This window comes from Corylus avellana, chromosome ca10 (assembly GCF_901000735.1).
Source record: "Corylus avellana chromosome ca10, CavTom2PMs-1.0".
NCBI classification, from domain to species: Eukaryota; Viridiplantae; Streptophyta; class Magnoliopsida; order Fagales; family Betulaceae; genus Corylus; species Corylus avellana.
Genome location: NC_081550.1, coordinates 6,160,297 through 6,187,681, shown reverse-complemented (window position 1 = coordinate 6,187,681; position 27,385 = coordinate 6,160,297). Strand labels below are relative to the sequence as shown.

Here is a 27,385-nt window from a genome sequence, read left to right as displayed (position 1 = left end):
GAGTTGTTTAAGTATACAAAATTACAAGGCCAAACGAGGAGGAGTCGTACTTTGGCTTGAAACTTGAAAGCATTACAAACAAATACAGTGTCTTAATCTGAAACTTTATTTGTAAATATATTCAATACAACCATACAAGCAACATATTGAATATATTTAGAAATTCTTAATATATGACCTAATTTTGGAGAAAAGAAGTGATGCATCTTCTTCAATCAAAATGTGAGTTATTCCATTTAATCAATTCAAAAAGAGGGATTTCAGGTCTGGAAGAGGAATCTCCAATTTCCACGATTATCACCATGCCACGTCCTATCGGCTATCAGATGGCGGGAAAACGAATGCGTCACGTGCGAGTCACACGCCTCCTCTCCAACTTTTCATACACCCGCCCCCGCCATTTCTAGACGCGCCCTGCAAAGTGCAAACCCTCGCTATCTTGCACCGCTGCGCATTTTAGTAGCAGGGTGGGGGAACCGGTGAACCAGGGTGTCACTGTCCCTGCAAAACTTCGCAATCCCAGACTCTACGCGTGGAATTAGGTTTAGGGATTCACATTTAGGGATTTGTTCGCAAGCATCAGATGGGGAATAAGGTCAAAAACGAGTTGTTGTCCACCGTCCGATCCGTCGTCGGCTCGGACTACTCTGACATGGACATAATCAGAGCCCTTCACATGGCCAACAACGACGCCACCGCCGCGATCAACATAATCTTCGACACTCCAAACTTCAAATCAAAAGAATTACCGGCCGTTTCCAAAGCCCCCAAAACTCCTCGCCGCAACTCAGCTCCCGAGCCCAGCACCCCCGTCTCGAGTTCGAAGCGAAACGGCGGAGAGAACCGGAGTTTTCGTTCTTTAGCCGACGAAGCAAATGCTTCCGATTGCGCTTCTGACTCAGGCGAGGGTTTTGTCGAGGATGTGAGTCGGCGAGAGAGCTCGGACGGTAGCGAGTGGTGGTTCATTGGCTGTGGTGAAGTTTCGGGGCTGTCGACGTGTAAAGGGAGGAGAGTAAAGCCTGGTGATGAAGTGGTGTTCACGTTTCCTCTGAGGAGTAGTTCTAGCTCGCCTTCGTTGGGGAAGGTTTTTGGGAGAGGGCGACAGCACGCTGCGGCTTGTTCGGAGATTGTGAGGTTCTCTACTAAAGAATCCGGAGAGGTAATTTGCAAAAAATGGTGATTTGAGAAGGATCGCTTAGATGACTGTTTAATGTGAATCTTGGTTTGTTGTGTTTGAATTGATTGGTATTGTGGCAGATTGGTCGAATACCTAATGAATGGGCACGGTGTCTTTTGCCGCTTGTGAGAGATAAGAAGGTGAAGGTTGAAGGTTGTTGTAAATCTGTTCCTGATGTTTTGGGCATTATGGACACCATTCTTTTGTCGATAAGGTAATGTCGAGACTTAGCTTTGTTGTAATTCTTAAGTTGCTTTTGGTTTCGTAGAGTTGATATACTATTGTCATTGATTCTTAAGTTGCTCTTCATATAAGAAATGATTTTCAAAGGATGCATTGTTTGGTTTACCACAAGACTAGCTTGCCATTGTAAATTCAATGATGTGGCCAGCCTGTTCGCCATAGTACGGGGTGTATTAATTGCATATGATTCTCTTTTGGAGTGTTTCTTTATAATGGGCTATCTGGTTGGTGTATACAGTGGTTGATGAATTTACATGTTGTATTCATTCCAGAGTATATATCAATAGTTCTATGTTCCGTAAGCATCACCAGACCTCACTCAAGGCAGCCAGCAATGCTGCTGAGGAATCAGTAGTTCATCCTCTCCCAGCTTTGTTCCGGTTGCTAGGACTGACCCCTTTTAAGAAGGTGATCATGTGTTATTTGAATTGTTTCGCCTTTCTCTTAGAAGTTTATTGATTTGATCTGATCATGGAAGTAACTTGTGCTGCTGAAATTTGAAAATGTGAATTTGGACATATGAAGTTAGCATCTTTTTGTTGTCATAGAATATATCTTGCTAAGCCTTCCCACTTAAATTGTAATGAAATATCATTGATTGGTTGTAATTAGGCAGAATTCACTCCTGGTGACTTATACACAAGGAAGCGCCTTTTAAACTCAGAGGTATGGAGACATTAATACCTTCTTTTCTAAATTATATTCTTGGTCAAGTTTAGGGTGTAATCTTGCATTAACAGGATATTTCTGGTCTTCGAGTCTCGTTGTTACCTGTTAACAAGTCTAAGAATCCTTCTCAAATTGGAAATGAAGTTGAAAATGAGGATTCCATTACGGATGTGGATCTTGACAACATTGTTGGTGTTGGAAGTAGCTCTGAGTTAGAGGTAGCGTAATTTCTTAGAAGATATTGCACTTTGGTGGAGCTTGCTCATGCCTATAGAAGGTGAAGTAACTCAAAAATGTGTTGTGTTACAGGAAATGGACCCCCCTGGAACTGTTCAGTGTGAACTTCGACCATACCAAAAGCAAGCTCTTCATTGGATGGTTCAGCTGGAGAAGGGACAACGAATGAATGAGGCGGCAACAACACTTCATCCATGTTGGGAGGCATACCGTCTTGCTGACAAGTAAGTTAGATTATAACATTATTTAAGCCTTTATACTTATCCTGAAACTGGGTGCTCATGAGGGTTTGTGTGTATCTAGGAGGGAGTTAGCTGTCTATTTGAACGCATTTTCAGGCGATGCTACTACAGAATTTCCAAGCTCACTTCAAATGGCCAGAGGAGGAGTATGTCCTTAGATGGCTCCAATCTAACTATGATTTTAATTCCTACTCATCATTGTTATACTCAGTATATTGACTTTATGATGCAATTGAAGATTTTGGCTGATGCAATGGGGCTTGGGAAGACCATAATGACCATATCCGTCCTTGCTCATTCAAAAAGGGGTGGATCATCAGGTAGTCAGCCCTCAGGTGAAGGAAGTGATGTGAGCACTATGATAGATGGCTGGACTGAATTTGATCACCCAAAGAAGCAAACAAAATTGTCAGGATTTGATAAGTTGATGAAGCATAAGAGTGCTCTTGTGGATGGGGGAAACTTGATTGTCTGTCCTATGACTCTTCTAGGCCAGTGGAAGGTATTTGTGTTTGCAATTCTTATTTACTGTTTGTAGTTCTGCATACTTGTCGTAAGTGCTTTGTTGAAAGTTGATTTTTCTTAAGTATGAAAGTTCCATATGCATACTCATAAATTTTTCTGTTTTAGAGTCTTCTGAACAGTTTAGTGAATTGTCAGGCAGAGATTGAGACTCATGTGCGACCTGGGTCTTTGTCTCTATATGTTCATTATGGACAAAGTAGGCCAAAGGATGTAAGAACTCTGGCTCAAAGTGATGTTATAATTACCACATATGGAGTGCTAGCCTCAGAATTTTCGGCAGAGGTAATTTAAACACTTACTGTGTGCTATGTCATGCATTTCTCTGCATGAGATGAACTAATGCATCTTTCTACGTATCTGTTTTATTTGTAGAATGGTGAAGACAATGGTGGACTTTACTCAGTTCGATGGTTTAGAGTGGTTCTTGATGAGGCACATACCATAAAATCCTCTAAAAGCCAAATTTCCATGGCAGCTGCTGCTCTAGTTGCTGATCGCCGCTGGTGTCTAACTGGCACCCCTATCCAGGTCAAGTGTTTTATGGAAAGTATTATAAAACTAAAAAGGGATCTTCATGTTTGTTGTGAATGAATGTTACTACTTGTTGGACATCCTCTCTCTTTTTAACGGCCCCCAATTATTATGCAATGTATATTAACCTTAGGGCCCTACTACTACACTTCGATAATATATATATGCAGTGGAATTTGCTATAATTTTTTTTGAACATGTCCCTCAATACATGACATCATCAAAGCACTAAGGCATAAATATAATTACATATCTTAAAGTCACATGTTTACAACTTGAATTACATACCAAGTCTAAACCATAATTACAAGTCAAATGCATACACAACCCAATAAGCAAACATCAATTCGTAAGATGCATATGAAATGAGCCCACATTAAAACAAGAAGACATTGTTTCATGAAAACATTTTTTCATAAACATGGTTACAATTTTACTAAAACACTAAAAGGCACTTTGCCGTAAATCATACTTTCGTAATCCAACCTGTCATAAACATAACTTTTGTAAACACGGCTTTGTAAAATTATCATTTGTCGTAAATGTCCTTTTCTTGAAATTATCGTTTGTAAATTGTCTTTCGCAAAACTATTTTTTTATTATTTCCAAAACTATCTTTCGTAAACATACTTTTGCAATCATAAAACATCATATCAAGTGAACATAAATCATCATTACTTGTAACATGAACTATCATCACCCCCTCTCACTCTAACGGAATAATATCGATGTTATGACAAAATAACGGATTTCTTCTTAATTTTGTATTGGATCTTTGAGGCCTATTGCATATTTATATGTTAACTGCTAAATTTTTCACTTCTGATGTCATGCTATTTTATATTTCTCTTGCGTGCATAAGCAATTTATTTGCTGGAGGTATGCCATGGACGTTTATTGACTTTATTATGCCTTTTATTTTAGTTACCACCAATTAGAGATTAAGTAATCTATAGAGAGATAGTTTGTGATGTCAGGCGCTGAGGCTGGACATGATAACTTCAGCTTCTGATATACCCCTGGATAAACTGTTAAGCTCAGTGGCAATTTCATGTGGTTTTCTAACTATTTTGTGGTCTTTCATGTGCACATTCTCTTGTTTTGAATTCAAGCTTCCTAATGAGACTTTTGGTTACTTTCACTTATATATAAAGCCTGTTGTTGAGTCCGTTATTTGTTTTCTGGAGGACATTAATTTCCATGTCTTTTGAAGCTATACCTGTGCTGGCTGTGGATGCTTTTATCTTGCAGATAGTAAAATTTGTTAATGTGAGGTAGTGCTTCACTTTGTGTTGTGCTTTCTGACATTTAACTTTTTCCATCACAGAACAATCTGGAGGACATTTACAGTCTTCTTAGGTTTTTGAAGGTGGAACCATGGGGAACTTGGGCATGGTAAGTTTTGCCTCCATTTTTAGTGTTCAATGAACATATGTGATCTTAGGGTTCCCAAAATTGGTTATGCCCCATTTTTAATTTTGTATAATTTCTGTTCGAAACATCCATGTGGGATGAATTTTTGGTTCAGAGATTTAGGCACCAGTGTCCGAGTTTCTATAATCAGTTTAAGTGGTTCCATTATGCCTATGATTTGTTTTCCTTATTTTTATTCAAATTCTATTTTTATGTAAAGGCAATATTTGGCTATGCCAAATGTTTATAATGTACTTTTTTTTTATCAGTATCAAGTCTATTGAGAAACCTTCTAGAAATTGAAGATGTTCTTCTAAAGTTTTGGAAAGAAAGTATGCTTCTTATTCTTTTACATGATTATGAGATATAAAAATAGAAACTAAGCTTTCTAATGAAAAATTATGGCAAAAGTTAAAGGAGTCCTCTGTTGAATTCTGCTTAACAGTTGCACCTTTTGCTGGCCTTATAGTTTATGATACTTCTAGTCATATAGAGAAATATGTTCCTGGGGTCTTATAGTTTGTGTGTATTATATATGTTTATGCAACTACTCCTTCTGCTTAATAGTTGCACCTTTTGCTGGTCTTATAGTTTAAGATAATTCTAGTCATATAGAGAAATGTGTTCCTAGGGTCCTTTTTTTTTTTTTTTTTTTTTCAATTTCTATTTTTGTTGTTGTAAGTATATGTTTCTGGGATATTATAGTGTGTGTATTATATGTTTAAGCAACTACTCTTTCTAATTTCCAGTTGTCTTTTCTCAGTGGGTTGATGTAGAATAACCACTGTGTGATTGGTTGGTCTTCTATATTCTAGGTGGAACAAACTCATTCAAAAACCATTTGAGGAGGGTGATGAGAGAGGGTTGAAGTTGGTTCAGTCCATTTTAAAGCCGATCATGTTAAGGAGAACAAAATTTAGCACTGATCGAGAAGGCAGGTGAGTAATATCATCCTATATTCACTTTTTGGATGTTTTGCTCTAAAATTCTTCTTTGTTTGCAGGCCAATTCTCATTCTTCCTCCAGCTGATATTCAGGTTATCTATTGTGAACTCACAGAAAGTGAAAAAGACTTCTATGAGGCCTTGTTTAAAAGATCCAAGGTATTTTTCATTCGTGGTGCTGCTTATAAAGGGTCATTACTGATCACTGTCCCACTTAAGTGGGGTCTTGGGAGTGGTGGCTTGACTATTGTTCTATTCTTCAGCATTTTTGCATGGTTGGCTGCTCTCAAGAGCAGAACTTGTGTATTCATTGCTTATATGCTTTGTTAGTGATTTAAGGTTATGTTCTATGATGTGTTTTGAATAAAATGGCCTAGAGAGGAAAAATCCAAGAGTAATATGTTGATGTTGAAATCGCTTCAGGTGAAATTTGATCAATTTGTTGAGCAAGGACGGGTTCTTCATAATTATGCTTCCATATTGGAGTTACTTTTACGTCTTCGCCAATGTTGTGATCATCCATTTCTTGTGATGAGGTATGTTAGTTACCTTCCTTCCCTCTCCCTGCTAATGTATCTTATTTGAGTTGCTTTATTGCTATTATATTCCTTGCCCTGCTGCCATGATAATGACAATGATGCTATAGTGATCTGATACGACGTAGAGGAGTCTTCTGGTCAATTATTGATGTGCTTTGAGATTGGATAGTCTAGCAAGGAATTTTTAGGCAATGAACATAATAACAATAAAGCTACTCAAATAAGATCCAGTGTAGCAGTTTGCATAAGGAGATTGATCTTGCTAATGAGTGCAGATGTACAGAAGTTATGCATACAAGATACCATGGTCCCTCAAAATATGTTACAAAAAAGCTTTGGGATGTTGATTGAAAAAGAATGATGTGCTACACTTTTTTTTCTATTGGAATTTTAGATGTTCACAAATTTATACCGTTTCTTTTTTTTATTAAATGGGCCAGAAAATCACAGAAGCTTGAAAAGTGCTTCCTGTAATTCTACCTCCTGGGCGAACAGATGACCTAATCTAATTAGTCGCCTCACTGATTTGATTTTTGTTCTTGCCGCATTATTATGTAAAGAAAATTGGTGGTGGATGTTTTATATATATATATATATGAGCACTATCCCAACAACATTAATAGAGCTTCACCTATTTTTGTATACATTAGTGAGATTATTTGTACATTAAAAACGTTCCAGAAAATCTAAACAGTATGGATAGACATCTTGTAAACTTGGTTCAAATTAGTGGAGCTAACTACTTAGGTGCTTCTTGCCTGTGTACTTAGGGACGCCTTACACTTTTTATAAATTTTTCCGTTACTTATAAAAAAAAAAAATTCTGAATGCTGGATAATAGTGCATTTATGGACAAAATTGGAACACCTATTTAAAAAATATATTTGAATGACTATTTTTCGGTTTTGTTATCTCTTTATAAGAAATTTTGACCTATTGAATATCTCAAATTGTAGCAGAAACTACACAGATTTATGTGAAAAAGTGTGAGGCCCCATCAAGGGTGATAGGGTCATCCTATCAGAGTTTTGCCATATGGATAAATGCTAACATGATATATATATATATTGGTTTTAGTGGCTGCCCCCTAAATATTTGTTCAGTTGCCAAAAAGGTAGAATAAATTTTTACCCTTCCTACATTAGTCTTTGTCAGTTGTGTTTATTACAAGAAATATGATTGTTTTTTTCACTTTTCTAAGGTAAAAGTAAATGACAATTTACAAAGCTAAAATATTGAGTTAGAACTCATTTATTACTAGTTTCCTTAAAACTTGTGCATTTTGAAGTGGGACTATAATTTAGAGACAGAGGGGCTTGACCAAAAATACAAGAGCTGAGACCAATACATGTAGAAGTATAAGTTCATTCTGATTGTTAACTATTGTTCTGTAGATTATTATAATTGTTTATAGGTTTATATACCTTTTTTGAAGAATTTACCAATAAGTTGGATTTCTTAAGGGCGGCTTGATTTTTTCAGTCGAGGTGATACACAAGAATTTTCTGATTTGAATAAGCTAGCTAAACGTTTCCTCAAGGGCAGCCACAAAGCCCAAGAAGGGGAAGCTAAAGATGGGCCTTCGCTAGCTTATGTTCAAGAGGTTGTGGAAGAGCTGCGTAAAGGGGAACAAGGAGAGTGTCCAATATGCCTTGAAGCATTTGAAGATGCAGTATTGACACCTTGTGCTCACCGCTTATGCCGGGAATGCTTATTGGCAAGCTGGCGAAATCCTACCTCTGGTTTATGTCCTGTTTGTAGGTATCTTCAAGTTGTTGTCACAATGATTTGATTTTTTTATTTTCTAGTAATGATTTGGGTTTTCTTCTCTTTGAAGTGCTTTTGTTATGAAATTACCGGCAATACAATTTCAAAATATTATTTACTTTTACAGGAAAAACATCAGTAGGCAAGATCTTATTACAGCCCCAACTGAGACTCGCTTCCAGATTGATGTTGAGAAAAATTGGGTGGAGTCATCCAAAGTTGTTGTTCTCTTGCGTGAACTTGAAAATCTTCGCATGTCAGGCTCTAAGAGCATTGTCTTCAGCCAGTGGACTGCCTTTCTTGACCTCCTGCAGATTCCTCTTTCCCGGTAGAAATTCCTAACTGCATAGAAGTTGAAGTAACTCTTTTGGTTGTGTGAGAGCAGTTGAGCACCATGCTGGTTCTCCTATTAGTATATCTCTGATTGGAAATCTGAGTTAGTATACACTCTTTGCAATAGCAGACTAAATGGAGTACTTGCAGGCTTTGAAAGGACTGATTTTACCACTAAAGGAATTATCTAGCTATCCATTTATTTAAATTTAGAAAACTACAGTCTTGACATAATGAATTGTTATGTGTGTTTTGCATACAATAAATTGTTAAATTTCCATGCAAGTTGATGGGGTTATGAAGATGTTTTTATAGGCTAAAATCTTACTATTGTTTGTCCTTTTATTTTTTTGGTAATCTAAAGCAACATGCTTCGTATCTTATCCTTTGTGCTTTCTTCTGTGATGTCCTGGATGAGTGTCTTCACCTTGTTATTCTTTCTCATATGACGTCATTAATTCAAAAAAAAACTTTGCTTTTCCATCAGAATCAATTCTCAGTAATTTGTCACGCATCATCAATATTTTGATAGTTACCATTTTGTCCAGGAGTAACATTCCCTTTGTTCGTCTGGATGGGACACTAAGTCAGCAGCAGCGGGAAAAAGTATTAAAGCAGTTTTCAGAAGATAGCAACATCCTGGTCTGTGACTAATTTATTCATTAATGTACCTTCTTTTGTTCATGGGGGTAGAGTTTAGTACTCTAACAAATGATCTGGGTTTAATTATTGGAGCTTCGTTCTTGTTGCTTAGGTGTTGCTGATGTCTTTGAAGGCTGGCGGAGTTGGAATAAATCTAACAGCAGCTTCCAATGCCTTTGTCTTGGTAAGCTTAGAAGATTAAATTTCCTGCTTTTTAATTGTGAAATGGCTTGTATGCAATAGCAGAAAGTAGTGACATTAGTATAGCTCATTTTATGAGCGGTAGCTTGTAGAGTTGTAGTTTTGGGTTGTGTCAGCGATTTATTACTGAATTTTACATTAGATTGCTAGGGATTCTGCACCTTCATAATGTATGATTTTGGTGCAAATTTAGCCAGATAATTAATTACGAGGATCAGCTTTTTTATTCTGAAAAAATTGGCAGCGCATGTGAAATTGTGTAATTAGGCATCTATCATATTTTGAATGACAGATCGAGGAGGTAGACCATGCAGTTCACTTGCATATATATATATATTGCTAAGCTAAGCTATTTTGTTGTAACATTTTTGAAGGATCCATGGTGGAATCCTGCTGTAGAGGAGCAAGCTGTCATGCGCATTCATCGGATTGGACAAACTAAAAGAGTGATGATCAGACGGTTCATTGTGAAGGTCTCCTTTATTTTTGTTTTTGACTAAATGTCTTTTTTGTTCTTTCATTTTTACAATTACACCGACAGTTGAGAGTCGAAGTTAGTAGTATTTCAGAAACTTTTCAATGGAAATAGAGTTGCAATTGACCCCTTCCTCTGCTTTGACATGTTCATAATTATAGGCAAGGATAGGAGGACATTGTGCTTCAAATTTTTACATGCTTAAAGCTAGGAGATGGATATGTCGTGACCACTTTGTTTTGGACTCTACAATCCAATTAGTCATTTTTCCCTGCTCTGAATTTGTCTGCTCTAACTCTGTACCTCCATTTAAATGCTCTTGGATAGCAGGGAACTGTTGAGGAGAGAATGGAAGCAGTGCAAGCACGCAAGCAGCGGATGATTTCTGGTGCTTTGACCGATCAAGAAGTTCGAACTGCACGCATTGAGGAATTGAAGATGCTGTTTACTTAGACCAGTCGAGAAATTAGGGCTGTTCCTTCACCTGATATCTTTCTATGAGAATTCTCTTTAGCTCTAAGAGCTCTAGAGATAAACGTGTTTACGACCGCAGCAACAGCTCTAGAGATAAACGTGTTTACGACCGCAGCAACGGAACTTGAAGGAAGTTCACTTGAGGCTATTTACAACATACTTAATTCAATTCTTGCAGGGGCAGATGAGAGGCTGGTTAGAGTTTTTGGCTATGCAATTATCTTGCATGCTCATGTAACATAACTGTGGTTGTTGAAATGGGGGCTAATTTAGGTATTTGGATGTGTACAGAATGGAACCGATTTTGATTTACAGATAATATTTTAACTTGCTCCAGATGGACAGTATTGGAAATGCAATTTTTAACTTGCCAGGATAAAAAAAATAGAAATACAAAATTACCTTATTGTAGTTTACTGTAATACCATTGTTCATAAATAGTCAATAAAATAGGGGTTATCTGATTTGATCATAAAACTTATAATGGACAAGTGTTTGTAGCAGCATCTTTCCATTCAATAACGGTGGTGAGGATTCCTTCATTTTAACCCTATGTCCTACTAGTCGGTACGTTATATTGAGTTGACTTTCAAATTGTATGACTTTTAGATAACAATTGTCTCTTCATAATTCCAAATACTACTTTGCAAATGGATGATAACTGTCTCGTTATGTCAAAGGCAATTCTTTTGAGTAAGTTATAATTTACTTGACCATTAGGTTATCTTTTCAGAGTTGTAAAACTACTAATTGTATTATGCAGTCCATAAGTACTAAAAACAAAAACAAAAAATCATTTTCATATGGTAATCTTGTCTTTCGGTTTCACTTTTTTTTTGCTTTCCACATGGAAGTGTACTTTCATTTGATCCCCTGAAAGATAATTAGATCCACATTTTAAAATGTGACTATTTGATGATGAATAATGTTATTAAGTAGACTACTATATGAGTGACATGATGACATGACTTTAAAAATTAGCTTTTAATTTTCTATTTTTACAAGTGTTGATCAAATTGTTGATATTTACTGTCATATTATCAAATTATATGACATTCATATAACAGTATATTAAGAGTATGTTTAGGGTTGTATTTGAAAAATAGAGCGTTTAAGTCAAAAAGTGTTTTTGGCAAAAGCTTTATTTTAAGCTTATGCTAAAAGTGCATTTTGACTATTTTTGGGCTTTTTGGATACTTAAAAGTACTTTCAATTTTTTTTTTACTAAACGTGTACTTTTTTCTTCGAATGTACTTTGTTAGTGTAAAACACACTTTTAAGTCCTTCAAACGCACACCCAAAAAGACCCTAAATAACATTACTCTTTGAATTCATGGTTGAGGCCAATTTCTTCCCCACTATTGGTTCCCTTTGAAACCAAATACGACTTTAGCTAAAGCCGCTTGATTTGGCCAAAAAAGGCACCAACAAAATTTGCCTTAAAGACATTTAGACTAAAGTTTACATTGGTTATTGTTCAAATCAAGGTTCTTTGTTTAAATTAAGAAAAAAAAAAGAAAAGAAAAGAAAAGAGAATAAACCATCTCAAATTATAACCATCTCAAATTATATATATAGTTAAACTTATTACCCATGTACATTAATATTGAACAATGTCTTTCTCAAAATCTACCACTTCTCTCTCTTTGCTAACCTTTGTTCTGTTCCTGCAAAAGGGTCTGTCGGTCCCCGACCATGATTGTTTAAACTCTATGAATTTCAATTCCACTTATGACGATTATGGAAAAAGCCTCAACGAGCTGATGAATTATCTTTCCTATGAAACTCCTCCCACAGGTTTTTGTCTGGGTTCCAGAGGCCATGGCCTCGACAGAGCATACGGGCTAGCCATCTGCGCCGGCGACGCCAATCCCTCAGATTGCGCCAACTGTTTATCCAACGACACCAACGAAATTCGCACGCTTTGCCCAGATAGCAAACGTGCAGTCATATGGCACGGGCTTTGCACGTTGAAATACTCCGACGAGGATTTCTTCGGCCAAGTTAACTCCCAACTCCGTTACCTTCTTACGGACTCCCAAAATGCGAGCGACCCCGTTTCGTTCGGCCAAAAGACGAACGATTTGATCAGTAAACTCGTCGAGATTGCGTATGTGATCCCAAGGACGTATGTGACGAACACGGTGAGGCTTGGAGCGTCGGAGACATTGGAGTTGACGGCTCAGTGTAGTACGGACCTTTCCGGCACCGATTGCAAAAGATGCCTTACCAATTCTGCTGTGGAGCTTCAAAATTGTTGCGCTGGAAAAAAAGGAGCGACAGTTTACAGTGCCAGTTGTGCCGTGGCATATAGCGTTGCTATCGTTGTATAAGGAAAAACTTAAAGGTGGGTCGGAAGAATTTTCTTCAACTTAGTTTATAAAAGTGACATGTGTTTATTTTTTTAATAATATGCAAGATATATATGAATTTTTAATAAAATTTATTTCGACTTTGTCCCTACTATTAAAAAGACATGTGCATCTCACATGTTTAAGGAACACATGTCACTTTTATAGACTATGTTAAAGAAAATTTTTTCAATTCAGTTTAGAAAAAAACTTTGCCCGTTATATAATAGTAATTACATGCATGTTTTGAACCTACTCGTCTAGGAACGGATCCTCTCCGGTTCATATGGAGTGAATAATATCCAGTGGATTATATTATAGGAATATTTTTGTCTTTTTACTTTTTAAGAGACAAAAATAACCCTTCAATATAACTAGCTGGATACAGTTCAAATAAACTAGAGAGGATCCTAATTACTCGTCCATTACTGATTAATAAATAAAATTACCTACTATTTATTGCTCAATTGGATTGTTGATCAAGGAACACTAACTAATATATATATGGAAAAAATATAATTTAGCCCTCCAAACTACTAGTAATTTTTTATTTTAGTCCCATAATGTTCAAAAAGTGATAAAGTAGCCCCCAAATTACAAAAAAAAATTGCAATTTGGCCACTCTGTTAGTCAACATCGTCAAATAGGATGAAAAATGCAAAACGATGTCGTTTTTTGAGGTTAAGTTACTAAAATGCCATTTTGAAAAGAAAAAAAAAATCAATTTAAAAAATGCTCCCAAAAAACGAAGTTGTTTTGAGAAAAAAAAAAAAAAAGACGGTGGTTTAGGGATGGCTCGCCGGCCACCCCATGGCCGATGGGGTGACCGGCGAGCCACCCCTAAACGTTACCACCATTTTTTTTTTCCTCAAAACGATGTCGTTTTGGGGGGCATTTTCACAATCCTTAATCCTTAATAGTTCCGCATGATACTTAGACATCCTCTCAATATCATATTAATGTTGATGTTTCTTGGAATGCTTCATACAAAGGCCCAAGAGAGAGAGAATGATGGTTAGGGTTAAAATTGTTAAAAAATTAAGTTAGGTTTTGAGAGAAAGAAACAAAGGACAAAGGTGGCTTGCAGACTTTAAATAAGCAAAGATTTAACATACGACATTGAAACTTCTGTATGGCCAATGCCCTAATAGAAGCAAAAACCCAAATACTAACAAAAATAAAAAAAAGATGGAGAAGAGAGAATAATGGAAAGGGAAAGCTTTAGGATAAATAAACTACATACTAAAGATAATAATTAAGATGGAGAAGATAAGATAACAGAAAGGGAAAGTTTTCAGAGAAATAAATTAGTAGTCGAGTGGTTAATTACTCAGTATTTATAGACTTTGAGTAATAACTTGTAAGACTTAGATAACAATTGTCTCTTCATAATTCCAAACACTACTTGCAATTGATGATAACTATCTCGTTATGTTAAAGGTAATCTTTTGAATAATTTTAATTTACTTGACTATAAGGTTGTCTTTTCAGAGTTGTAAACTGTTAATTGTATTACATAGTTCTTGCATATTATACGACCCGAATACCGGCGGGTCTTGAAAAAACTTGCTAACGTGTCTAAGGCACTCATTTCAAATCCCATGGTTTGGATACTGTAGGGCTTGGATACTGACTATCCCTCCATTGAAAAGCCCAACTAATCATCTCTAGCAGTACAAAGGATTGCATGCCATTGAGGGCCCGACAACCTAACCGTTTGACTGCCCATAGGCCCAACCAGATACCAAGATCCGAGTGCACATTTACCATATGATGCGATCAAGCAAGCGATTCCCCCTTCGCTAGTTTAGCTAACCAGCGCCCACGCCATGTTGCCCCTCCTAACATATTGAAGGAGAGAATCTCCACGTTAGGTAACAAACTCTTGGCGAGAGTCCCTCAAACTCTAAGAGTGTGTTTGCCTATATAAAGAGATAGCTCAATGATCTCATAGGTATGCCTAATTAACACTATTATTACTCTACCAAATTTTCCTCTTACCTCACTACACTGACTTAAGCATTGGAGTGGTTTCGTCAAATCTACTCTCGGTGAACCCTCTAACCTCCTTCTTTTGCATAATCCTCTTCTTGGTGAGCGGCGTGTAATCACTCTATTAACACATACCAAAAAAAAAAAAAAAAAAAAAAATCCATTTTATAGTAATCTTGTCTTTGAGTTTCACTTCTCTTTTAAAAGAGAACAAATTTGTTCCCCTCATGGAAGTGTTCTTTCATTTGATGATATCTTGTTACTAATTCATGGTTGAGACCAATTTCTTCACCACTGGCACTATTGGTTCCTTTTGAAAACCAAATGTGACTTTAGCTAAAGTCGCTTGTAAATAATAAATTAAACAGTAAATTAATCTAAACATAATAAATAATAAAACAGTAAATTATCAAGATAAAAAGAACCAAGGTTGTGGAATCCACCTCATTAATTCATAACAACATATATTCTTGATCATTGATTTTACTCAAAGTCTACATGATAATCTAGAAGTCAATCTTTTTACCATGGAAAATATCATCATTAAAATCCTTAAAAAAAATCTAAAGTGTGCTCTTCTTCGCTTTAACAATTTAAAACTAAGTCATTAATTGTATCCGTCAAAAACAAATTATAAGAGATATCCAATTTTAAAATCAACAATATAAACCAAGCATTTAGTTAATTAAGAGGATTATAAATCATGAGAAAAACATGATTGAACTCGATCATATCCGAATTCCATCTTTATCAATTGATGTGAAGCAAGAACAATTTAATCATTAAATAAAACATTGCTCTAGGCAAAATAAATGGTGAAACGTATTAACGAGGCTTCATCTGCAACCTTAGTTGAGAATTTTAACCTCTTATAGTTTTAAAATAAATAACAACATATAAATAATAAAAAAAATAGGAAAAGAGAAACTTATTAGATATTACATGCGAGTTGTGTCATGGTGTACCGAGCCTTTTAATTTGGAGAAATACTATAATTTTCAAAAAAATTGCTCCCTAAATGATGTGTCGCAATCCTATGTAATATATTATATTAAAAAATACGTTACTATCTCATAGGTTTGTGACAGATCATTTGAGAAGCAAATTTTAGATAAATGTTTTGGAAAGTGTAGCATTCCTCTTTAATCTGCAAGGTTAAAAAGTTGTGTTGGTTGCCTCTTTTAAGAATTAATAAAATAGTTGAGATATTAAAAAAAAAAATACTTAAAATAAATTATATAAATTGCTAAGGCATATCTTTTTGCAGGTTACATGCAAAACAAGAGAGAGAGCCACCGGAGTGGTGTTGGCCAGTGGCTGGCAAGGAGTCTCTAATGGTTACATCAAAAGGATCTAAGTGATGGCTAAATAATAGTAATCATGATAGTTCTAAATGTCATACCTCCTTTATATTTTTTTCTTTTAAAACACGAATAATTTTTTTTTGAATGAATTATATGGATGGCTAGCACCCATAACAAAATTTCGGGAGTGGTCGCATCACCCTTAGAACTTCTCATGGTGGACCCCTAAGGTGCTTCAGGGGTAGTGCGACCCACGATGACACTTGGGGAGCGGACAAGAGTCAAAGACCATCCTTGACAACGCTTGGGTGTGGCTGCGACCACCCTTTATGAAGCTCTAACAATGGTCTTAGCCACCTCCAGTGGGACTGGGGTGGTTGCACTACTCCATAGATTCTGTTATGGACAAGCAACCCACAAAATTCATTTGGTTTATATATATATAAGCAAATTTTTTATTTTTATTTTTTAAGTATATGTCTACACAAGATGAAGGAAAGAAAGAAGAGGATTTGAATAAGTGATCTTCACTTCATCTTCATGATATGTGATTTTTAGCCGATAGTACCCCTTGGACTCTTGAATGGGATTTTAAAGAAAGGTAAAGGGTTTTATATTGGAGGTCTAAGAAAACAAAAAAAAAAAGAAAAAGAAAAAAAGGGCTAATTTGGACCATAAACAAGTATCTCAGTGTGAGAGCTTCAATGGTTTGTAGTAATAACATGTTGTGAATCAAATTCAGCCAGGTATTTAACCTTTATCAGCTTTTATTTCATTTCATATTTTCATCTATCAATTATTCATTTTAGACTCTTTTTGGTTGCTGGGAATTCTTAGGAAAGTAGATTTGAAGGCTTGGAGAATGTTTGGTTTGCGATGAGATTTTTTGAATTTTTCTTGTTGAAACCCTAACCCTAAACCCTACAACAGACATGTCTTCGGAGACCGAAGTCCCATCGGATCCTCGGAACCGGCGCTTTTCCTGCACCACCTGCTTCGATGCCCTCTGGTTTTGCTACTGTACGCTCTTTCCATTTGCATCTTCGTTTTCAATTTCTCATTCCTATTCTGCATCACAATCCAATTTGTAGTAACTCAATTAGTCATTGTTGCCATCGAAGTCCATTATCTTGTTCATATTCCAATCAAAAATTAAATTCCATGAATCGGCGATTTCGATACCACTATGATTTGTGCTTTTTTGGAATTTTTTGTTGTTATTTTATTTTGGTTATGAGGATGCGCTTTTATAAGCCTTGAAACCATGAGTATTGATTAGAAAAGCTTCTAAGTTTTAAGTCTCTGTTGTGTGAATTGCTCTTTCATTTGTTTACTTTAGGAGTCTCAATTCCGGGAGAAAGAGAATTGCTGCACCATGAGCGATATTATGAATTATCCATTAATTCTTATTTGAATTTGAATTTGAGTTTTCTTGAAACTTTCTAAAACGAATGATTCTTCTAGCATTTGTGTTTTGGTTGTTATTCAGAGAAAAAACCTTTTGGTTTTCTCTCGTGTACTTGAGGTGTTCGTTTTCTTTTTGTACAACTTCTCTGCGTCCTTGCATAATAAAGGTTGTTGTATGCATAACATTTTGCTCTACTCACCATATTCTTAAATCAGTTTTGCTGGTGGCATTGTTCGTGTTTATTGTTCATACTTTAACTTATTCACTGTTGTTTCCCCAGCTTTGTGATGGGTTTGCTTATGGATAGCGTTCTGTTTGGGTTATGGCCCTATCTTTTCTATTTTCATGAAACCTTACCCTACTAAGATAATTGACCATCTAACATTACTTATCTTTAGTTTCTTTGTGATTTTCTCCATGATACATCTTCAGCATTCTTGTTTCCTCAATCACTGCTTTTCATTTTATGAAATCACCACTTATCCTAAAATTTTAAGCTCATAGAAAATGGTAAATTTAAGAATTTAATTTAATAATTTAACACATTTTAACAAATTCCACTCAATTTAAATTTTCCTGGACTCCTAATTCCCTTCTTAATTAAGAGTTAGTGCCACTAACCTATATTGAGGGGTTTGGCTCTTTTCTTGGGTAAGGTTCTAATTCTTGCATGATCTACATTCTACTTGAATCCAACTTGTTTATTGTTATTTTCTTTTGTGAAGCATGAGTTAGCTGTTTCAGAAACATATATGTTGTCCCCAATCTTTGTGACCCTCTCTCCAACCTTGTTTCAGTTATTCCCAGCTATTTTGTATCCTTTACTGCCATTTTATTAGGCCATCACACAACGCATAGACAAAAAAAATTTCAAATCCTTTATTTTCCTTTTCTCCCTACTGGTTTCTTTGTTTGCTTATAGCAATGTATTGTCCATGTGATGGGCATTTATGTAATGGCAGCACCAGTTCATCAGATGCAGCAGTACTATAGGGTTGGTGTTCTTGATAACTGTTCTGAGAAGTGGAGTTCCCTTTTGGATTGTTTGAGTCTAAAGACAAAACGTTCTGCTGAGGTTCAGGTTTGTCTTTTGTGGATTTCTTTTTTATTTTTTATGTGCATCACTTTTACTTGTTAAGGCAACATACGACTTCAATATCAGGGTGCTAAACCAAATGGTTCATGATTTAATCTTCACCATTATGTTATTGGTTGCATGTGTTTGGATACAGAATGTTTTCTGCTAGATGTATTCTTTTTTCTTCTTACGTATTTGATTGATTTTTAGTTAGTCTTTATACATTTCCTTTCTTGTTCTATGTGTGATCACTAGAGTGCCCTGCAGAAACTGTATCAGGGGTGCAAAATGTATTGACATGAAGGAGACTGGCAACCCTGCCCCTCTGCCCCTCGTAAATTACACACTTTTTTCCCAGCATTAGTCTTCGATGTTTAAGTGTCATTCTGGAGTGGTGACAAATTTTAAATTTTGTAGTATGCGTGGATGGGAATAATTGGGAGGTTGTAATATAGTTGTACGATTTGCAGAAAGATTAGCAGTAGTAGAAGGGAAAAACTTAGATTCCCTGCCACAATATTGACAGAACTTGATATGAATTATGAGAAAAATTGGTTATGGTATTGGGCTAAGAAGCAGTCCATGCATGGAGATGGAAAAAATGTGATGGTATTCTAGCATACGAATAAATTTTATATGTTCTACAGATCCTTCAGAAAAAAGAAAGTTAATAAACATTGCTTCTCCTATGTGGAAGGTCAAACAATTCCATACTCCTCTCACATTGACTGAAATCTTATAAGTTTCAGTTATCAATTTCCAAGTTTGTATGGGAGGCTGGGAGGGCCTACACATTTATTTTGGATAGAGCTTTTTTGTTGATGTTTTTGAATTGGCGGGTAGGTGAATAGAAGTACCATGCATCACACCCATTCTTCAATAGGAAAAGTTTGAGAAAAATTTGAAGAATCATACATGTTTCCTGGTGCAGCTGTGAGGGAGAAGGTTTGTGCCAATTGATGTATGCTTTTAGGTCGTAGTTTGGAGAGGGAGAGAACTTAGTTTTCAAGCTAACGTGGGGTGTATTTTGGGGGCCGTAAAACTGGCAGCGGAAAGAGCGAATTTTAGCTAGGGTTGCTAAAATAACGAAAAGTTCATTTTGGCGAACATCACAAAATTACCCTAGGGTGGGTCTAGTGTGTTACATTAATTCTCGCCATTTTACGACTAGAAAAGTCCGTTCTTGAATGTGAATATGGAAAGATCCATCAATTTAATATTGGCCGTATATGTTCATATTGAATTCACACCAGGAACTAGTGCTTCATAGGGCAGTTTATTTCATAAACTTAGCTGCAGTTGTTTGGTGGGTTATCCTTAATTTTGCTTTCCTCTTCTATTTGTCACTTGAGGTGGTGATTATGAATTTAGTTTGGCCTATAAATATCCTTGTATTCATAGGATAACATGCTAAACGCTCTGGATGCAGGAAATTCTAGAAATTCGTGAGAAAGCCAAGCCTCACATCTGGACTTTACGGACCCCAGAACAAGCATCATCTCACTGGAAAGAATTATTTGGACATTTAGATGATGAAATGGACTGACAGATGCAATTTCAACCATACACTGATCATCTGGTGATTTGGGAACAAAAGTATTTAGACAACGAATGTGGAGTAAACTCAATTGATTGAATGTGCCAAAGAAAGGGAGAGACTGATTCATTTTTGTAGTTCTTTTTTCACTTGTTTCTTCAGAAATGACTTTTGAATTAACAAACAGAAAAGATGAATGGAATAAATAATTTCACGCTTGATGTGCTGTTAGTTTTATTCTCCATGTTCTTACCATTTGTCTTTGTTTTCTTCCCTTTTCAAATCATGTTAAAGAAATATTCACTTTTCTCAAGAAAAATAGAAGTTTTCTCCTTTGTTTTTTGTAGTACTGATAATAATACTTGTTTGTATGAACTTGAGAGCATCAGAGTTTGGGTTTTCTTTTTGACAAGACCAAATAGGACTATAGGAGGTTCCTGGACGACGAGCGGTAAGGCTGGGAACTCACTGGTAGCGAGAGAGAGAGAGAGAGAGAGAGAGAGAGAGACAGCAATTCTTTTAAGAGAGGGTTAGCGCCAGCAGGGGAGGGAAAAAAAATAAGGGGCATTATGGCGCGTAAACGACGAATTTTTAAATGACGTGATTTTTTTTAAAAAAGTCGTTTCAGTATATATATATATATATATATATATATATTAAATGCCGTTTTTTTTTTAGTGAACCCATGTCAATAGCAATTAGGTTCCGGCTGTTAATCGCTGCGAGCGAGAGGTGAAAAGACAGGTGGTTATTAACCGCCATTAACCGTTAACTGCACAAATCGCATTAACCGCTTTTGAAGGCGGTTAGAAAAAATCGCTAATCGCCTAAGCGGTTACGGTTATCAGTTTTAGGTATTTTCAAAACCGTTAATGGGTTAACGGTTAGCTGTTATATATATGAAACGACGCGTTTTGGTTTTTTTCTTTTAATTTTTTAATTTTTTTAAAAAGTAGTAATTATGGTAGTTAGCGATTTTAGCTAATAACCGCTAACTATAATCGCATTTTCACCCCTACTGCGAGTGCCAACAACAACTTCAACTCCGCGGATGAAAAAAATAGCTAAATCGCATTTCTTTTTTCTTACCCAAAACAAATGAAGCAATTATCGAGTATAAAGAACCTTAGCTTTGCCAAGGCCAGCCAACATGTTGTAAACACTGGAGTTGCTTACGGAGATTCTTGCGATTTTGGGAAGATGACAAAAAACCACAAGCTACCATTATATAATCCGGGACAATTATAACCACTAACTGCTTATAACCGTTAACCGCATAACCATATAACCTCTTTGGTAAGCAGTAATAAAAAATTGCTAACCACCTAGGACATGGCGGTTAGCTGTTTTAGGGGAAGGAAAATGTGGTTAATAACTGCTAACCGCTTACCTTTATATATAATAATATAAATATATATTTTATATTTTATATTAAAAATATAACAGTAAAACGATGTTGTTTTAAATACGAGTTAAAGATTGTGTTTCATTATATTCATTGTTTTTGAGAACACATTAACCTAAAACAATTTAAATAAGCCAAAAAAATATGCACAATGAAGACCCAAAACACCTAAAAAAGCCCAAAGCCCATAATAAAAAAAAGGGGTTATAAAACTACTGGTTATAAAATAGCTACTAACCGCCTAATCGAAGCTTATTAAAGTCTAATAACCGCCTTAGGCGGTTGCGGTTATCGGTTTTAACCAATAATCCGCTAACCACAACCACTTGTACACTCCTAAAACTAGGGTTCAAGCAATTTAGGGATAAATTTGATAGATTGGTTTGAATCGATTTTGGGTTTTTATTTATTTTTTATTTGGAGTTAATAATTTTTAATTATTTTATGCACTCCACTTGACACAAAAAAACATAGGTACTACCTGTGATATACAATCACATCATAAGATATACTGATTTGGTTAAAATATGTGGCATGCATGAGAGTCATATGCCATTATTTTAAGTGAGGTGACATAGATTTCCGTCAAAAAATGAACGAAAGTGTCAAATGAGTATTTAGCGAAATGAGTATTTCGCTTAATGACGTGTATGATTTGTGACACTTTTAGAAATTGAGGCAGTGGTTTGATTATGGCAAAACTACCATTCAACCCTTAATAATATAAAAGAAGTATAATAATTTTATTTTGTCTTTTTTCCCTCAAATCCCAAGTCAATTTTTCAGAAATTGTTGCTTAGAAAAAAGAAAAATAAATAAATAAAAAATTGTCAAAAGGGCATTCTTGGGAGACGAGAAAACAACAGTCCCTGTATAAATACGTGCTGAGCGACGTGTACGTAGTTTTCTCACCATTGCGCTACTTTCCAAGAATCCGAATTCAATCGAACAAATTTCATTTTCTCTTCTGGCGCCTTTTGCACTGTACGTACTTATTCAAACTCTTTCTTCGTCTTTGTCAGAGCCAAACACACTCTCTCTCTCTTTAACTTGGTTCTCATTTCCTTTGAGAATTCTCTTGGTTTTCTCTTGATCCATGGAGGTGGTGCCCGATGTTGATGGGCCGGGCGTGGGCGTGAGCGCGGGCGTGAGCGCGGGCGTGGGCGCAGAGAGAGCTGGGCCAGTCGTGGCGGTGGGCTCAGTAGAAGGGTCGTCCGGCCCAACAGGCTTAGGAGGTGTACTGCAGAGGAGGGGGAGGGGGAGGGGACGGCCTAGGAAGTACACGGTCGATGGGGACAGAGTGGGCCTTCCGTCTGCAATGTCTGAGAGCATGTTCTCGGCTTCTTTGGGTGAGCTTCTTGCGCTTCGTGATATCTAATTTTGCGTTATAATTCAATATTTTGTTGTATGGTATATATCCGTTTTGAGTCTCTTTTTCAGAGTTTCTTGTGTTTCTGCTATTTGGGTTATTTTCAGTTTTTATTGTTATTGTTGTTATGTTGTCATTGTCTTTGGTGAAACAATAATCATGTATGGTGGTGGGTATGGAAGTTTTGATGTTATGGACTTAGTGAATTTATCTGGGTTGATAAAGCTAGGCTCTTCGAGGGCCTTGTAAGAATTCCCGCAAAGTTTACGTGCGCGGTGACGGTTTCAACAAACTTTTAGATTATTTTATTTTTACTTTTTAACAAGAATGATTTAAGGGCGGGTTGGGACAACCATGTTAAATTTGTAGTATAGTTATACGATAAAAATGTGATTTATAATAACATTACTAGTTAAGAGTAATATATTTTTATAGGTTTAGTTGTTTCACACATGAACTTTTTATGCATGCAGGTGACTATGCTGGAGCCACAGCAGGTAGAGATTTCACCCTTCATGTACTCATTGTCAAGATCAATGAGGTAATATTAGATGGATGTGAGAGAATTTGCTTGGCATATTTTCTATTCTATTAATGGTACATTAAGACTTTTTATGTCATTTGCAGGATATCGTTAGAAGGATAGCGTTATGTTTTCAGGGTCCTCGGTCAGTTTTTATTATTTCTGCTACTGGTGTGCTCTCCAGTGTTATAATTCGCCATTTTGATCCTTCTGGTTCTGTTAGACAATATGATGTACGTTTGAATCTTCTTTTATCATTCATTTTTCCCTAATTAATTTTTTTCTTTTTCTTGACTTGCTGGGTGGCTAGTTTTTTTTTTTTTTACTACATATATTTGTCAAGATTTGTCAACTTATTACTATAAATTCTCCAGTTACATTTGTCAAGATTCAAGAACATGGTTACTGGAGACTTTACCTTCAATCATTTTAGTGTCACTGTTACCATTTGGTTCCAACTCATTTATATGAAATTAGAAATTTAAAGGGTTTTGTTTGCTCTTTCATGCAGGGTCCCTTTGAGATTTTGCACTTAACCGGATCATATTCATCATCTGAAAACGAAAGCGGTGATGTACATCGCATAGACGGCAGGTTAATTATCACATTGGCGAAGCCTAATGGCGAAGTTTTTGCTGGTGTCGCGGGTACACTGATTGCGGCCACTCCCATACAAGTAAGCTAGCCCTTGCTTGCTTTTCTAATGTTTTTAAGATTGACATTGTTAGCTTGAAAATTGCCTAATTATTATGGGTTCAGCTCACTGTTGGCAGTTTTAGGCAAAATTCCAACGCGGCTGCAGCCAGAATTCCTCGTGTTCCCAAATTGGGAGGAGTTCCCGGTGCTCATATTTCTAAAATGACTGATGGTGATGATGATACCTGCACAGCACCGGCATCTACATCCTTGGAAGCAGCCCATGGAGGAGCCGATTTGGGAGGAGTTCCCGGTGTTCATATTTCTAAAATGACTGGTGGTGATGATGATACCTGCATAGCACCTACATCTACATCCTTGGAAGCAGTCCATGGAGGAGCCGATTTGGGAGGAGTTCCCGGTGTTCATATTTCTAAAATGACTGGTGGTGATCATGATGATCAATAGACAGAGGCTGACACAGAGGCTGACTGGTGGTGATGATGATAATTTGGATAAATACATCTGCAGGCTCTCTCTCTCTCACGACAATGACAAATACACAGATTCTGACTGGAGAAATTGAAAGCAGCTTTCTAACTTGGCATTGGTGGCAGTTGAAGATGAATACCTATACTTTCCAATGAAGTACATCTGGGATTTACTGATTTTTGTAGTTCTATATTGCTAACTTCGAACTGAAAGATCACCAATTCCCCCACACAATTTTTTTAGGAAATGATGAAGCATATTCAAAATTTGAGGCTTTTTTTGTTTGTTTTTGTTTGTTTTTGTTATGGTGCGTGATCTGCATGTTAGTTGTTAAAACTTTGAGGGAATTTAGAAATGACTTTTGAATTAACAAACAGATCGAAGAGATGAATGGAATAAATACTTTCACGCTTCATGTACTGTTGTTAGTTTTATTCTCCATGTTCTTACCATTTGTCTTTGTTTTCTTCCCTTTTCAAATCATGTCAAAGAAATATTCACTTTTCTCAAGAAAAATAGAAGTTTTCTCTTTTGTTTTCTATCGTACTGATAATAATACTTGTTTTTATGAACTTGAGAGCATCAGAGTTTGGGTTTTATTTTTTGTCAAGTCCAAATAGGAGGTACCTGGACGGAAGCCTGGATGGCGAGCGGGAAGGCTGGGAACTCACTAGTAGGTAGGGGTGGGCAGATTAACCGCGCGATTACCGACCGTCGTCGGCCGGTAATCGGTTAGGATTTGTATATAGATTCGGTAATCGGAACAAAATTTTGCTTATCGGTTTTCGATATACCTGATAAGAACCGATATTGGGGGTATAAAACGACATCGTTATTGGGTTTTTTTTTTTGTCAAGTCCAAATAAGAGGTACCTGGACGGAAGTGTGGACGACGAGCAGGAAGGCTAGGAACTCACTGGAAGGGCTGAAAAGGAGGGCGGTTATTAACCGTCCGTTAACTGCCAACTGCCTATATATATAGTAAATGTATAATAAGTCCTTAAGTCAACCTGCCAAAATTAAAATATCCCTAAGGTTTTTTTTTTTTTTGGAAATTTACTTCCTAGGTTAATCGAAATACCAATAAAATTCCTACCGTTAGATTTTTGTAACGTTTGTTAGTCTCAATCAAAACGCATTGTTTTGTCATGTTAGCATAATAATTGTTTATTAATTTAATTTTAAAATTAAATAAAAATAAATAAATAAATAAGTTGAAGGGGTGGCCAACGATGGGGCTGCCACCCCTGGCCACCCCCCAACCCCAATGGGGTGGCCGCATGCCACCCCAAGCGTGGGCTACCCACCCCCAGGTGGCTAGGGGTGCCCTGTTTGGGATGGCCAAACCACCCCTGCCCACCCCGGGTGGCTTATGGCCACCTCATAGGTGGCTAGGTGGCAAAATCTCCACCTTATTCACCCTCTTCAACTTAATTATTTTTAATATAATTTTTAAATTAAATTAATAAAAAATTATTATACTGACGTAGCAAAACGGTACATTTTGATTGGGAATAACGGACGTTACAAAAATCCAATGATAAGGATTTTATTGGCATTTCGATTGACTTTAGAAGTAAATTTTCGAAAAAAAAAAAACTTAGGAATATTTTAACTTTAGCGGGTTAACTCAAGAACTTATTATACATTTACCATATATATATTCTGATATTAGATAAAGATAAAAATTGTTTTGTGCTTAACCTTCGACGGAAAGATTAACAAACAACGTCATTATCATTGTAATTGATACTTGATAACAACAAAAATAATTTTGAATATATATATATAAAAATTAAAAAAAGGTCATTATTATGAAGAAAAATACAATTTTTTTTTTTTAAAAAAAATACCAAATAAAAGAAGGACCAAAAAAAATATTATTGCTTCAGAATTTTTTTTATTTTGTTATTTTTTAAATTAAAAAATAAGAAAAAAGTTGTGTCTTTAACATTATCCTATATTTATATATAAAAAAAAATACATGAATACGACGTTTTTATGTTTAAATATATATAAAAATGTATAAAAATCTAGAAACGATGTTGTATGTAATAGAGTATTATCGTATTACCATAGAAAATGACGTCGTTTTGGTTTTTTCTTTTAATTTTTTTTTTATTTTTATTTTTTTTTTTATAAAAAAAGTGGTTAGCGGTTATTATGATTATTAACCGCTAACTATCAGTTAACCGCCCACTTAAGCGGTTAGCGGTTTTAGCCGTAACAGCATTTTTACTCTTATCACAAGCGCCAACAACTTCAACACCGCGGAGGAGAAAAATGGCTAAATTAGCATTTCTTTTTTCTTACCCAAAACAAATTAAGCAATGATAAAAGCTAGGGGTGGCAAAATGGGTAATCGGGTAAACACGATTAGGACCCGTTAAGACCCGCGACCCGATTACCCGAGACATGAACACGACCCGTTTAGCTAAACGGGTTATCGGGTCTGACACGATTATAACACGAAAAATATCCGGGTAACCCGACACGACCCGCTTAGCATAACCGGGTCATATCGGGTAGACACGACCGGACACGACTCGCGCGCTAAACAGGTAACCCGACCCGACTCGACCCACTAAAAAAAACCCTTAATCAAAATTGAAAAAAATAATTTAATAAAGGGATCTCTTGGGCCAAAGAACTAGTCAAATTTATCTTAACCGTCCAAGAAGAATAAAACGTTTTAAAAGAGAATGTTTCAATATATAGATAATGTTTTAATATATAGACCCACATAAAAAAAAAGTAACAGAAAAGTAAGGAATAAGCTAGTGAAGTGAAGAGTGAAGTGAAGCCGTGAGTGAGTCAGTAAGTGTTAAGGTTAACTTAGTTAGAACTGAGAAATAGTTTTTTTTTTTTTTGAAAAAAA

The 27,385-nt window shown here is 36.1% G+C and overlaps 3 protein-coding genes across 7 annotated transcripts; all 3 read left to right on the top strand.

Annotated features, from left to right (window-relative positions):
- Positions 1-208: 208 nt before the first annotated feature.
- LOC132164062 (DNA repair protein RAD5A) lies at positions 209-10,778 on the top strand. 2 transcript variants are annotated; one of them, XM_059574469.1, is made up of 20 exons: positions 213-1,159; positions 1,258-1,391; positions 1,693-1,828; positions 2,033-2,086; positions 2,161-2,307; positions 2,399-2,550; positions 2,630-2,714; positions 2,807-3,070; positions 3,229-3,375; positions 3,466-3,621; positions 4,952-5,019; positions 5,853-5,975; positions 6,041-6,140; positions 6,405-6,517; positions 8,003-8,281; positions 8,415-8,615; positions 9,169-9,262; positions 9,375-9,446; positions 9,838-9,936; positions 10,269-10,778. In XM_059574469.1, exons 1-20 carry the CDS (start codon positions 584-586, stop codon positions 10,389-10,391), a joined length of 3,123 nt encoding a protein of 1,040 aa, XP_059430452.1. In that variant the 5' UTR covers positions 213-583; the 3' UTR covers positions 10,392-10,778. The 2 variants fall into 2 exon arrangements, with proteins under 2 accessions (XP_059430453.1, XP_059430452.1); XM_059574470.1 differs by lacking the exons at positions 9,169-9,262; positions 9,375-9,446; positions 9,838-9,936; positions 10,269-10,778 and having other exon boundaries at positions 209-1,159; positions 8,003-8,277; positions 8,415-8,505.
- Positions 10,779-12,025: 1,247 nt separating this feature from the next.
- On the top strand, positions 12,026-12,745 carry LOC132162805 (cysteine-rich repeat secretory protein 38-like). The gene has a single exon (XM_059573034.1). The coding sequence runs from the start codon at positions 12,026-12,028 to the stop codon at positions 12,743-12,745; it is 720 nt and encodes a 239-aa protein (XP_059429017.1).
- A 3,963-nt stretch (positions 12,746-16,708) lies between these two features.
- On the top strand, positions 16,709-20,301 carry LOC132164789 (uncharacterized protein C227.17c). 4 transcript variants are annotated; one of them, XM_059575347.1, is made up of 4 exons: positions 16,709-16,805; positions 16,990-17,079; positions 18,430-18,548; positions 19,975-20,301. In XM_059575347.1, exons 2-4 carry the CDS (start codon positions 16,992-16,994, stop codon positions 20,089-20,091), a joined length of 324 nt encoding a protein of 107 aa, XP_059431330.1. In that variant the 5' UTR covers positions 16,709-16,805; positions 16,990-16,991; the 3' UTR covers positions 20,092-20,301. The 4 variants fall into 4 exon arrangements, with proteins under 4 accessions (XP_059431330.1, XP_059431329.1, XP_059431331.1 ...); XM_059575346.1 differs by having other exon boundaries at positions 16,710-16,805; positions 16,897-17,079; XM_059575348.1 differs by lacking the exon at positions 16,709-16,805 and having other exon boundaries at positions 16,830-17,079; positions 18,436-18,548.
- Positions 20,302-27,385: the final 7,084 nt, after the last annotated feature.